The sequence below is a fragment of the Sinocyclocheilus anshuiensis genome, unplaced genomic scaffold (assembly GCF_001515605.1).
Source record: "Sinocyclocheilus anshuiensis isolate Anshui unplaced genomic scaffold, SAMN03320099.WGS_v1.1 scaffold930, whole genome shotgun sequence".
Lineage (NCBI taxonomy): Eukaryota > Metazoa > Chordata > Actinopteri > Cypriniformes > Cyprinidae > Sinocyclocheilus > Sinocyclocheilus anshuiensis.
In genome coordinates, this window is record NW_015539900.1 from 1,401,761 (window position 1) to 1,415,947 (window position 14,187).

Below are 14,187 nucleotides of genomic sequence, written 5' to 3' on the forward strand. Positions count from 1 at the left end.
AACAAACCATACATCAATGGAAATCTTATTTATTCAGCTTTCAGATGATGTATAAACCTCAATTTAAAAAAATTGACCCTTATGATTATTAGTAATAGAAAGGCAAGCATAATACTTTCTCGTTTACCATCAGCATTCAGCAAATAGGCATTTATATCATTTAAACAGATCTTTGAATGTCTAATAAACATTTAATTTTACAAACCTTGCAGACTAGTCGGATCCAGCTGTAAGATCTTATGAGGTGTGCATTTGTATCCTGCATGATCGCGTGTTCTCTGCTTGGCGATCGGTCCATGCGAATTGAATGCTGACAGGAGGAGAGTTGGTTACAGTGTTTACTTCCTTTTTATTTATATATATATATATATATATATTATTATTATTTATTTCTTTTTTATATATATTTCTTTATTTGTGTAAAAATACTGTAATAGGATAAGAGAATCCTAGTTGTCATCTAAAGTATGTTTATTTTACGCATTTATAATTTTCAAATTTAAAAGATATCGGCATCGGCATCAGCTGTCAAAAAACAATATCAGTCGACCACTAGTTGAATTTAGGTTAAGAATTTAACTAGTTATTTAAGAGTGCGAAATAATTCAATTAAAGGTACATTTCATTATTTTGTTCAAGTACCCCCTCTGTCACTTCGAACCCCAGTTTGAGAGCCACTGACATACACTTAACACAGGCCATTTATAGATATTAGAGTTTATACAGAAGAAATCATTTGGTTTTTATGTAATATGGATGTTTTTTTTTTATATCAAATGAAGACCTCAGGATATTTAAGATCAGTTCATACTTTGAGATGCATTTTGTTAATTTATATAAAAGTTGAAATATGTCAAAATTCCACAAACCACAATTTAAAGGGATCATATGATGCTGCTAAAAAGAACATAATTTTGTGTATTTGGTGTAATGAAATGTGTTTATGCGGTTTAAGGTTAAAAAAACGCATTATTTTCCACATACTGTACATTATTGTTTCTCCTCTATGCCCCGCCTTTCTGAAACACGTCGATTTTTAAAAAATCTATCAAAACCGAGGTGTACTGTGATTGGCCAGCTATCCACTGCGTTGTGATTGGCCGAATACCTCAAGCGTGTGACGGAAATGTTAAGCCCCTCACCATACTGTGATGCCCTGTCCGGCCGGAGCGACGAGGCAATACCAATAAAACCCATTATAAACGAGGCATTTGTTGCATCCAGTGGGGACATAATTATGGATTATAATGACGTTACGCCTTCTTTCTTTGCGTGAACATTTGGGCGGCGTTATGCAAATCTTCCCACATAGTGACGTAGGTAGAATGTTAGAATGAGCCGTTTTAGGTAGGTGTGGCTGACTCTTAACTTTTATAAAGAATATCTCTTTGGATTTGAGACTTTAGTCTTTGCAACTTTACAGATCTTCTTTATGCACAAAGATCTTGTAACACTCCAAAGAGAAAGGAAAAATTGAAATCGCATCATATGACCCCTTTAATATGTAACTAATGTAAGTGTTACTTTTTAAAAATATATTTATTGTATAGGGGCAGTACAAAAATATGATTTCAGCACAAAACTAAAAAAGATGCATTGCACATAGAGAATATAACACATAGTTTTCATCGTCATTCCAATTTCCTTAAAACTTGAAGATTTGAATTGTAATAAAACCAGTCTTTCTCATAAGTGCTACTTTTAAGCACAAGTGAAGGTCTGATAATATTTTTAATGTTTTCTTTTTATTATCGTAGGGTGCCCACCTCAGTGGAAGAGCTTCAGAGACAAATGTTACTACTTCTCATCAGAGAGTCTGAACTTTGATGAAACGAAGGAAAAATGCAGCAACAAGAGTTCAACTATGCTGATTATCAGTGATGAAGACGAGCAGGTAAATCCTGGATACTATTCTCAAATATGGAATGCGTCTTAAATAAACAGAATTAACTATATTAAAACATCTTGCAGTGTGTCGTCACCGATAGCCTTGTGGGCAGCTTGCAGTGTTAGAACTCTTGAGTTTTAAACCCAACATTACGCTATAAATGTTACACAATGCCTACTTTATTATCTATCACAGCTATGGATAAAGAGGCAGATTTCTGGAAAGGGCTACTTTTGGCTGGGCCTCACTGACAGCGCTGATGAAAGCATCTGGAGATGGGTGGACGGTAGCCTGCCCAACTATACGTGAGTGAATAACTGAAATAAAATACATTAATAAAATTATTGTTACTCCGCTGTGTATATAATGCATATCCAGTGTATAACATTTGTTCCATTATCTTGAGGATCCTCAGTAATATAACGAGGAGATGGCAGTGTGAGGAAACATTCCCCATTAGTCTTTTAATTTTAATTTTTTAATTTTAATTGAAAGGAAATGGAAGCCTGGACAGCCTGATAACTGGAGCCATGGTCACGAGGCTGGAGAGGACTGTGCAGGGTTAATACACGAGGCCAGTTGGAATTACTTTTTCTGCACAGAACGCATTGGTTTCATTTGTGAACGAACGAATGAATGTAAGTTACAGTTCTTGTTTCTTGCATACATTTTTAGCTTCTTTTGTTTGAAAAGAGTTATCTGCTTGCTGTGCTTGAGTTCATTCTTTTCTCCATTATTCACAGCCAAAGTTCCAGTTTTATAGCACCTGTTGTGAATGAACAGAGAATATTGGATAAGACAATCACAGAGACAGTTCAGAAGACTTCTGTCACAGTATCCTCTCATAAAGCACGAACAATTGCTTTACCCAGAGAGCCACATGTGTGACGGACACAAAAGTAAGACAGTTCAGAAGACTTCTGTCACAGTATCCTCTCATAAAGCACGAATAATTGCTTTACCCAGAGAGCCACATGTGTGACGGACACAAAAGTAAATGTCATCGACAATCACGAACGATTCAAGACTGCAAACTATACAATACACTGATCACCAGTCACGTTAATGTTTAGATAAGTGAAAACGCTGTAATGTATTGTAATCATGTGATTGTAAATACCTGTTTTACCTGTGTCATTAACAAAGCTGATGCCACATTATTCCAGTGCAATACAATGAAGCTTTGTAGCTGCTTTAATTAAAATAAAGCTTTTAACAGCCAACCGTAAAGCTACAATTAATATGTTGATATGTTTTAATGACTATAATCCAAAATTTGTTCACACCAGAGTTTTGCATCTTGGACATCATTAATGTGATTTTATGAATAAATCTTTAAAGTTTTGAATTTTTCAAATATTTGATTATGCAGTAGCTATATAAAATAGTTGTGTATTTGAATACATGTACATGTATGTAGTTATCATCAAAGACCATGTTTTTATCTGAAATAAAATATAGTTGGTATTTTTCAATATGCTTTGTTGAAATCCTTTTGATTAATGCTTCATTGTGGAATGTCCTACATGTAACACAATAATGCTGCTTTAATTAGAATGACTTGCCAGTATGTATTTGTCTGTTGATTGGCTTTTGCAACTATGTACAGTACTTGTCAAAAATACTGTATATGCATTATGATACATTATGATTTTTTTAAATGTTTAAAAAAGTTTCTTATGCTCACCAAGGCTGCATTTATTTGATCAAAAATACAGTAAAAACAGCAATGTTATGAAATATTTTTACAATTTGAAATAACTGCTTCCTATTTTAATTTATTTTTAAATGTAATTTATTCTTTTGATGCAAAGGGTCGCTTTAGAAATCTTTCTAATATGCTGATTTGGTGCTCAAGAAACATTTATTATTATATATTACATTTATTTATAAACATTATTATTTTGTTATTATTACAGGAATAAATAACATTGAAAAATGTACTATATATTAAATATAATAATATTATAAATGTATTATAAATATACAATATATTTAAAATATACTATAATTATATCTTACTATAAATATACTATATATTAAAATAAGAAAATAGTATTTTAAATTAATAATATTTCACAATATTTCTGTTTTAAGTTGTATTTTGGTCAAATAAGCCTTGCATATTTTGTAAATAAATTATAACACATTTTAACATAATTTACATCATATACATATTAAATATGTAGGCTATATATTTAAATTTTAAATTTTATAACGTATGCCTGCCTAACATATATGGAAAATCCCCTCGTCAGGTAGGTCATTGTAATTTTGTGTTTACTTGTTTATTTATTGACTATTATTTACTTGTTCACCCAAAAACATTGTCAAAATATGATGATTTCAGAATTTATGAATTATCCTCTTTTTTTTAACCAACATACAAAACCACTGCTAGAGAAAACACATTTGTCATTGCAATTTTTCCTCTTAAACTCTTATATAGCTCTTGACAACTGGTCTGCCCTATCATTAAATGTCACAATTTAATATTTTAACTAAGCGTCCAATAATACAAAAAAATAAAACAAATAAATGTTCACATCATCTCGTGACTGCTGAGTCAGATAGGGTCTACCATGTGATTGTCATATGATTTATTAGCCTAGCTGTCTTTTCCCTAACCTTTACAAAGTCATCATTTACACTATCCGATTAACAGATTCCAGTGTCGAATAACAACCATCTCGTTCACATCCCGCTCATATTTATTTGGATATGCCCAGCTGTTTGTGAGTTTTAACTGTGTGGTATGTGCACACTCCAGCAATAGCTCAGTTACCCAGAATGCACCGCAGTAGAGCTGCGAGTAAGTGACTGAGGAGGGGATCCCATCAGCAACACTAAGTGTAGTTTCTATTTTATTATGTTTATTAATTCACTTTTAACCAAGTGCTGACAGGGAGACGAACAAGAAGAGGATCGAGCTTAGATTTCGTCGCGTGTATATCTCGGCCATGCCTCTCTTCACGGCAAATCCCTTTGATCAAGATGTTGGTAAGTTTGAGATGTCATGCAGTTAGCAGGCGAGCTAACGGGAGCTCATCTGTGTCCATTGTTGTTCATAGCAACCCACCGGCTTTTTGTTTCTTTTCGATATCACTATAACTATTTATGTGAATTTCGCAATGGCATACCATTGAGTTAATAATTCCCATTAGTGGTTTTAACCCGAAACTTTTAACGTAGGCATTAATGACAACAGTTTCACAGCTAGAGAGCTTAACATGTTATTAGCTTGATGGCTAGCCAAGTTTGTAGCTAAAGAAGCTGTGACTGACTGTTAGCGAGCGAAATCTCATTTTCTATATTTGTGTGGCACTGACAGTGCACTATTGAGTAAAAACAGACGCTTTGCAGTCCACTTCAGATGATTTGAGCCATCGCACTCTTAATGGTTTAATTTATCCTCGCCCGGAGCTGACGGTTCACACGGTGACGCTGCAAATGTCCCCAGCTGCTCCTTTTATATATTATTAGCCGTGTTTGTTTTGCTGACTGATGTTATTCCAACTGCACGACGGTATACTTTATAATAGGCCTTTATTAAGATTACAGTGTTGTGTTGTCTATATCATTATTGTATTATGAGCCTGCTGATAATAGTTTTGCTGGGGCAACCAGCCTGTGCGGGTATAATATAAATGCACGCATTTTAGGAAGTGCGTGAAATTTAGCTTAAGGTTTAGTTTGAACATTTTTGAACATATGAGTTGATCTGAATATGTTCAGACGTTGCAGATGTGGGGAATGTCAGAAATTGGCAGTGACTGCTGGAGTGATGTACAGTAGCTGCAGATGTCATTGTTTGAGCTGGTCTGATGGCATAGAAGAAATGTCTGTGTAGAATTAGTCTCCTAGCCGGTTTTGTTTATTATAAATGTTTTGTAGGGGTGTTTCTGTACTAGAACACTGCCAGTGTGTTTTTGTTTTGGCTGACCTCTGTCCTCTATTTGACAGCTTGCTAGATTGACAAACAGAATCTCACCACAAATGTAGGTCATTGGCGTTCTGTCATAAATTAACTTTTTTGTTGTTGTGGGAAATATTTGCTGCCTGGGCTGGAATTGATTTTTATGGGGCTTTAAACAATTATGGCTGTTGATTGTAAATTTGAATGCACATCAAAGTAAAATAATAAAAGTTGCTGTAAATAGAGATTCATAAAAAAAATATTGTGGCATGATTAACATTCTGGTTGAATAAATTAACATAGAGGTTTCTAAGCAAAGCCACATTCTTAAATGTAATGGAAACACATATCTGGCATATACACTACCATTCAAAAGTTTGGGGTCAGTAAGATTTTTTTTTAATTAATACTTTTATTCAGCAAGGATGAATTAAATTGATTGAAAAATGACAGTAAATACATATAATGTTACAAATGATTTGTATTTCAAAAATTCTTTTGAACTTTGACTTTGTATCACAGTTCCCACAAAATATTAAAAATCCCTTTCATTATTGATAATAAGAAATGTTTCTTGAGCACAAAATTGAAATGTTTTTATTTAATTTTTTACTGTAATTTTGTTAAATACATAAATTCAGCCTTGATGATAATGAGAGACTTTCAAAACATGAAAAAAGTCTTACCAACCCTAAATTTTATAGATATATCCTAATTATAACCCATTTTTATAACCCATTATTATTACCATATAACTTGGGGCTTTTTTTGCCCTCACATTTAAAATATCTGGGCTTTTTTGTTTTTGCCCCTTTCGGTGGCATTTTTTTTCTTAGGCACTGGCTAATTTCGGACTCTGGTTTCTATGATTAGGTGTAACAGAGCCTGTGGCCTTTCACAGATACACATTCATTCATTTGCAAATGAATGTTATGCCACTGAATCACAGGAATCAAAATCACAGGAAACGTTTATCATTATGATGGATAAACATTTGAGTAACTTCTTTTGCAGAGAAAGCGACAAGTGAGATGAACACAGCTGAGGACTGGGGCCTCATTTTGGACATTTGTGACAAGATTGGACAGTCTCGCACTGGGTTAGTGAATGAGCATTCTGGATTTTTTAAGAGTGTCTTTTAGATTAATGGGTGTTTAAAAGGTTAAACGTTATTGCTTGTCTTCTGAAGGCCTAAAGAATGTCTGCGATCTATAATGAGGAGAGTGAATCACAAGGATCCGCATGTTGCCATGCAAGCATTGACGGTAAGGCAAATGATTCTTAATGCTTTCTACTGGATGCTTCAATCTCAAGTATGCAAACATCAGAAGCCATTAATGAGCTATCGAGAATCAGATGAGTGTTTTCTCCTCCATAGCTACTAGGCGCATGTGTGTCAAACTGTGGAAAAATATTCCATTTAGAGGTTTGCTCCAGGGAATTTGCTAGTGAAGTTAGCAACGTGTTAAATAAGGTATGTTTTTCATTTTGTCTGTAGAAAAATACTGCATGCTTCAATTGTTTAGTCCAGCAGTAAAAGATTGACGTTTTGTCTTTTCTTCTCAAGGGTCACCCAAAAGTGTGTGAGAAACTGAAGGCTCTGATGGTGGAATGGGCCGAGGATTTCCGTAATGACCCCCAGCTCAGCCTCATATCGGCCATGATCAAGAACCTCCGAGAACAGGGCGTCATCTTCCCTGCCGTGGGCTCTCAGGTGAGCAGCCCAATCCAGCTCCCCACTGCACAGATCTGCCTGTTCACTGGATTCTCTAAGATGCTGTAGTTATTTATATAATAAGTATGTAGGGAATTAAATGTGTGTCAAGAGTGCAGTTTCAGTTTAAAGGCCAAATCTCAGACTTAAGCACATAAAACATGCACAACATGATATTAAAGGAAATGTTTAAAAGAAAGCAATCTAACTGCCTCACGTTGAGTTCAAAAGTTTGGGGTCAGTAAGATTTCTTTTTAGTTTATTCCTTTTTTTTATAGTAATAGTAAATAAAATTAATACTTATATATAGCAAAGATGCATTCAGTTGATCAAAAGTAAGAGTAAAGACATTTATAATGTTATAAAATATATTTATATTTCAAATAAATGATGTTCAAAATAACGATATCAAATAAATGTTTGAACATTCTTCTGATAAAATAATCCTAAAAAAATAGATCATGGTTTACACAAAAATCTTAAGCAAAAGTAGCTTTGTCATCACACGAATAAATTACATCATAAAATAAAATAATATCAAATATGGTAACACTTTAGTATAGGAACCAATTATCTCTATTAACTAGTTGCTTATTAGCATGTCTATTATTAACATATTGGCTGTTTATTAGTACTTATAAAGCACATATTCTGCATGGCCATATTCTACATCCCTAATCCCCAATACCTAAACTTAGCAACTACCTTACTCACTATTAATAAGCAGCAAATTAGGAGTTTAATGAGGTAAAAGTCATAGTTAATGGTTTGTTAATAGTGAGAATTGGACCTTAAAATAAAGTGTGACCTAAAATATATTTAAGTAGATAACTGTAATTTTAAGATATAATATGTCATAATATTACTGTTTTACTGTTATATTATATAAATGCTTCATAAGCATGATTTCTGTTAAAATTTTTTGAAAAATCTTACTGACCCCAAACTTTTGAACGGATATATATATATTCTTATCATTTTATTCTTTCATTCTCTCTTTTTCAATTTGCTTTTCATTTCCTTTTTTCCATTATATTATATGCAGACTGTATAATATATTGAGTGTTGAATAGCCTATATGTTAACTTGTGTTGTTCTGTTGTGTGACTGTTTTATAAGGAGAAAATATGTGTATGATATTAAGTAATGAGATGTTTAACTTTATTTGTTCAGGCAGCAGAACAAGCTAAAGCCAGTCCTGCACTGGTAGCTAAAGACCCTGCAACATCAACAAAAAAGAAAGAAGAAGAAGACATTGCTAAAGGTGGGTGCAAATCTGTAATGCTAAGGTCTACAATGAATTGTCTTGAAGAAAGAGAGGTAATCTCTGTCTGTCTCTCTCTGTCCCTTTCTCAGCGATCGAACTGTCTCTGAAGGACCAGCGGCAACAGCAGCAGCCTCAGGTCTCTCTGTCTGGCCTCTACCCGAGCACCAGCAGCCTCCTCACATCTCACAAGGCTGAAGGCAGAAAGGTCAGGGCCATCTATGACTTTGAGGCAGCCGAGGACAATGAGCTCACCTTTAAATCAGGCGAGATCATCACCATCCTGGATGACAGGTGAGTTTGGTTCTGTTCATTGATGGTCACAATGAATTTCACTCACAGGCTGTGTTTGAAATCATTTCCTTCGTATGATATTCACTACACATTGGTGATTTTTGTTCTGTTTGGATGGCTTGTTTCCACTTTGGTCAGTTTGATCAATTCAGCTGATTTTGGTTGCTAAGCTACAAGCACATGATGGCTATGAAACAGAAGTTGTGTGAGGCAGTTAGTAGACATTCAGATCTCTGTAGAGATTGAATGAATGATTCCAAACACAGCCAAAGAGTTTTTTTTTTTTTTAAATGACAGTTAGCGGGAGGTGGCTTAAGCATCTCTTCTCTCACAGTGACCCTAATTGGTGGAAGGGTGAGACGTATCAGGGTGTTGGGCTTTTTCCGTCAAACTTTGTGACAGCGGACTTGACAGCAGAGCCCGAGATGAGTAAGTAAAGCTGTCATATCTACACTTTTCCAGCTGACGGTCTGCATTCCCTTAAAGTCTCTTCCTGTTTCACAATATGTTATAGTTTTTCTCTTTTCACTCTACCATCCCATTCGTATTTTTTATTTCAAACATGGTAATAATAAATGTAACTTGAGCAGTAAATCAGCATATTGGATTGATTTCTGAAGGATCTTGTGACACTGAAGACTGGAGTAATGACTGATGAAAATGTAGCTTTGCCATCACAGGAATAAATTGCATTTTAAAGTATATTAAAATAGAAAAGCGTTATTTTGAATTTGAATAATTATTTACAATATTAATGCCTTTGCTGTATTTTTGATCAAATAAATGCAGCCTTGGTGAGCATAGGAAACTGTCATTAAAAAAATAAATAAAAAAACACCTTTTGAACAGTAGCGTATATTAGTCATTCGGTATTTCAGTACAATGAAAAACTGTACCTACATTGGAGTCCAAAGACATCAGAGACCAGAAATGTCAATATTTTATATGTCATTCTTTTGCTTTATCATACCAGCATGATTGAAGAATGATCCAAAGAGCATCTTGAGCTGCTTTAGAAAAACCAAAATCTTCCAAATGTCAGTTTTTGTTCATTTTCAGGATTCAATTATTTTGAATCCCATATTTTCAATGTGGAGCCCAGTGTGCATTGTCACAACTTTTGGATTTCTGTTCTCTGCTTATTACATTATTATATCATCTTTAATACTTTTCTTTCCTTAGTGAAAACAGAGAAGAAGACAGTGCAGTTCAGTGAAGACGTCCAGGTAGAGACGATTGAACCGGAGCCAGAGCCTGTCTACATCGATGAGGTGAAGCTGCATATTTCTCACAGTATTTGGCACTGTATATCTCTCATACACACCCCTTACAACTACGAAGCACATGAAATTGCATAGTGAAATGAATGATCCACTATTCACTCTTTCCCTTCAAAGACGTCTGATGCTCTCGATGGAGAACTGTGTTAGAATTAGTCATAGCAGCTCTCAAGGAAGTGTCATGTAGTCTTGTTTGTAATGTCTTTGCAATGTTCTGCAGGAGAAAATGGACCAGCTGCTTCAGATTATCCAGAGTGCAGATCCAACAGATGACCAGTCAGACACCTGTGAACTCCTGCAGTTGGAGGGTGAGTCTAAAACCGGATCCGTATTTTGGTTCTGTGTTGAAAAGATTGATTCACTGATTCATAGTGGTTCCTCTTCTTCCAATTAGCTGCTTGCAACCAGATGGGTCCTCTCATTGATCAGCAGTTGGAGGACATTGACAGGTATTCAAAAAGTCCCATCTAAAACTAATTCAATGCAAATCCATCCTTCCATAAATCTAGCAAAGCCTGTAAACAAACCTCCAATTAGTTTTAGTGAATGAAATCCAATGAGACAAATGCCCACGTCATTCCTCATAGATCTCATGTGTAATAAATCTGCCGTGTTTGTTTTCAGAAAACACTCGGAGCTGTCCGAACTGAACGTGAAGGTCATGGAAGCGCTGTCTCTCTATGCTAAGATAATGAATGAAGACCCAGTATACGCTATGTATGCCAAACTACAGAGCCAGCAATACTACATGCAGCAGACCCCAAACGCTTCCCAACAGGTGAGAGTCTGACAAATGATCAAAGTGTGTATGTTGTTCGTTTGCTACATATGATTTAAACTGCTATTATGGCTGTTGTTGATTGTTTTGGTAGTGATATATTATTAGGGTATGTCTCCGTTTTATTTTCAGGTGTACCCTGGCCAGTCCACTGGAGGGCAGTATGCAATGGGCAGCACAGCAGTACCGGGATACAACGTTCCAATGGAGCAGCTCTCTGCAATGAACCAAACAGGAGCACCAATGGCTCCCAGGTAATCACACTTTACTATAATGCACAAATAAAATAAGTTTAGTATATTTAAAAAAAATGTGCATGATTTTTATTATTATCAGTATTATTAGTAGTAGTAGTATTATTAGTTATTATTATTTAAAAAAAAAAGCTATATCAATGAATTAATAAAAATATAATTTATTATAAGCAATTCATTACTTAAATTATTGATAATGAATAAAACACTTGTTTTGTAGTTGTATCAGTTAATTGATAATGATAATATTGATGATAATAATAATAAATCAAACAAGTTATCAATTCCTTAAAAATAATAATGTTGTTGTTGTTGTTATTTTTTAAACATATTTCTATTGTAAAAAAGATATAGAAGATAGCATGAAAATATTCATAAAAAAATACATCATATACACACACATCATATATATATCTTAACTCCCCACCCCCCAAAGCATCCAAAAATTCAATTATAAAGTTAAAGAAGTTGTTATACAAAGGCTAAGACAGACATATCCACATATTTTCAAATACAATAGTGCATATATACGCATATCAATCAGTAGAGTGAGAGGTATATATTGCTTGTGACAATATTTGGTTATTTTCCAGAAACTGTATAAACAGATCCCAGATTTTATGGTAGTCCTTTAGTTTGTTTTTTATATTGAAGGTTATTCTTTCCAATACAATATAATGTGTCAAATCTTTCAACCAATGGTCATGGATGGATGGATCCAACGGATGGTCCTTCTATGTTGTTGTTGTTATTATTATTATTATTAAGTTTATTATTTTGTATATTTTATAAAATATGTAATTTATTATTATTATTATATTATTATTATTATTATATAAAATGTCATAATAATAATAATAAATTAAACAAGTTATATCAATTCCTTAATAATAATAATAATAATGTTGTTGTTATCATTATTATTAAATAAATTATTAAATATTAGCAATGCATTAATAATAATATTATTATTAGATGTATTATTGTATATCAAATAATAATAATTTATTATTATGTTATTGTTATTACATTTAAAACAATAAAAAATAAAAAAGTATTGATGCCATAATATTGTTTTAGTATAATTATACGTTTAAGTTAACGATAATAAAAAATAAGCAGTTTGCATTAATAATAATAATAATAATGTTTGTATGATTAGATAAAATATTTAATAATAATATTCAAATAAAAATAAGGCTTTATAATTAATTTAAAGAATAACTATTATTATTGTTATTATTAATGCATTACTGGTGGTGATGATAATGATAATTAATAGTATAATATTTGTATCATGTTTAAATAAATGGATTTATTATTTGATCTGTTTCTCAGTGATGTCCATATGTACATGGGCCAGCCTCCAGTCTACAGCCCGACCCCTAGCAGCATGCCTCCAGCTGATGTCCAGTCCTACCAGACCCCAGCCGGCGCTCCAGTGGCCATGAGCCAGACCCCCGGCTACACCGTGCCCTCCACCCAGAGCCTCCCTACTACTGCAGACAACCAACAGACCCCTTACCCTCAGAAAGCCCTCTTATAGGACCCCTAAAGACTCATACAAACACACACAGTTACAGTCAGAAACAAGGAACATTCAGCTCACAAAGATATCTCCTACTTTTCTTTAAGACACTACAAACAAACACTGATTCTGATCACGACAGGATGTACCGATTGTTGACTACTAACCAGTGGTGTTCTTACAGAGCGGTTCAGATCCATCTTATACTTCTTTGGTCTCTTTTATAAGAACATTTTGTTGAAGGTGATGAGGAACGCTATGTTATACGGTTTATTTGGCAGCATCATTATAGGAATAATTAACTGGACGTTTCTTACAGGAACACACACAGCATGCTTGTGTTGTACATATGTTTCCGTACCAATGTAGGTCCCGGTAGTCCAGTGTTTGTCACAACAGGTCCTGAAGGGGAGGTTCCGTCATCATTTTAATTTCTCATCACTATGAGTGTGTGTGTGTGTGTGTGTGTGTGCGCGAGAGAGAGCATGTTCCGGCCATAGCTACTGAAAATTCAGCTTTGTCATAATAAACTACATTTTTATATATATTAAAATAGAAAACAATTTGTTTCTATTAACTTATTTTAAAAATTAAAAATCATACTGACTCCCAACTTTTGAATGGTAGTGTACGTCTTGCAATTTGTTGAGAAAAAAAACGTGCTCACACACATACAAACAATACGATGTTCATTTAGTAAATTTATCTTTCTTTAAGGGAGTCTTACTAAAAAATAAAGATACCAGATAAAAATACTTTTTTTTTTTTTGCAGTTTACAAGCCTCACCAGAACACTATAAGGCAAGAAAAATACAATTACTTACGTTTTCCTGTTTTGTGCTATGTGTGTGTGTGTGTGTGTGTGCGCGAGAGAGAGCATGTTCAGGCCCTCAAGTCATCTCGCCTCTCCTCCAGAACCATGTAGCGAAACACTGCCATTGTCTTGACAGTGACCCATCACCCCAATGTCTTTAAGCTCAATTGTCAGTGTTAAGAAGATCAGATGTTTTTAGTGCATTTTATTTATATTTTGATTGTCGTTTTGCTGTTTTAATTGACAGTACTTTAATAGAAGGATGTAATATTCTGCCTGTGTGCAGATGTGTATATACGAGAGCTCACGTCTGTCTTTAGAGCATAACGTTCAAAGCAGCTGCTTCTTCTGTAGAAAGGGCACATGGGAAGTTGAGGAGTAATGCTACTCCACATCATGCACTTTTAATTTACCCTTTTCATTGCCCTCATTTCAGATGTGTCCACTTAAAACATGT

General features: G+C 34.2%; 2 protein-coding genes across 2 annotated transcripts in view; both read left to right on the forward strand.

The window, feature by feature from the left end:
* LOC107686068 (collectin-12-like) overlaps window positions 1–2,785 on the forward strand; it is a 33,242-nt gene extending 30,457 nt beyond the window's left edge. Inside the window, exons 6-9 of the mRNA XM_016482905.1 lie at window positions 1,758–1,894; window positions 2,084–2,193; window positions 2,384–2,526; window positions 2,632–2,785. Of these exons, the coding sequence (XP_016338391.1) occupies window positions 1,758–1,894; window positions 2,084–2,193; window positions 2,384–2,526; window positions 2,632–2,651 (410 nt within the window). The 3' untranslated portion in view covers window positions 2,652–2,785. The remainder of the gene's footprint in view (window positions 1–1,757; window positions 1,895–2,083; window positions 2,194–2,383; window positions 2,527–2,631) is intronic.
* Window positions 2,786–4,533: 1,748 nt separating this feature from the next.
* Window positions 4,534–13,406, forward strand: LOC107686052 (signal transducing adapter molecule 1-like). Its single transcript, XM_016482882.1, has 14 exons — window positions 4,534–4,888; window positions 6,819–6,903; window positions 6,994–7,069; window positions 7,183–7,278; window positions 7,372–7,518; window positions 8,692–8,782; window positions 8,875–9,076; window positions 9,411–9,505; window positions 10,259–10,347; window positions 10,577–10,664; window positions 10,751–10,805; window positions 10,981–11,134; window positions 11,267–11,388; window positions 12,727–13,406. Exons 1-14 carry the CDS (start codon window positions 4,849–4,851, stop codon window positions 12,932–12,934), a joined length of 1,548 nt encoding a protein of 515 aa, XP_016338368.1. The 5' UTR covers window positions 4,534–4,848; the 3' UTR covers window positions 12,935–13,406.
* The last annotated feature ends 781 nt before the right edge of the window (window positions 13,407–14,187 follow it).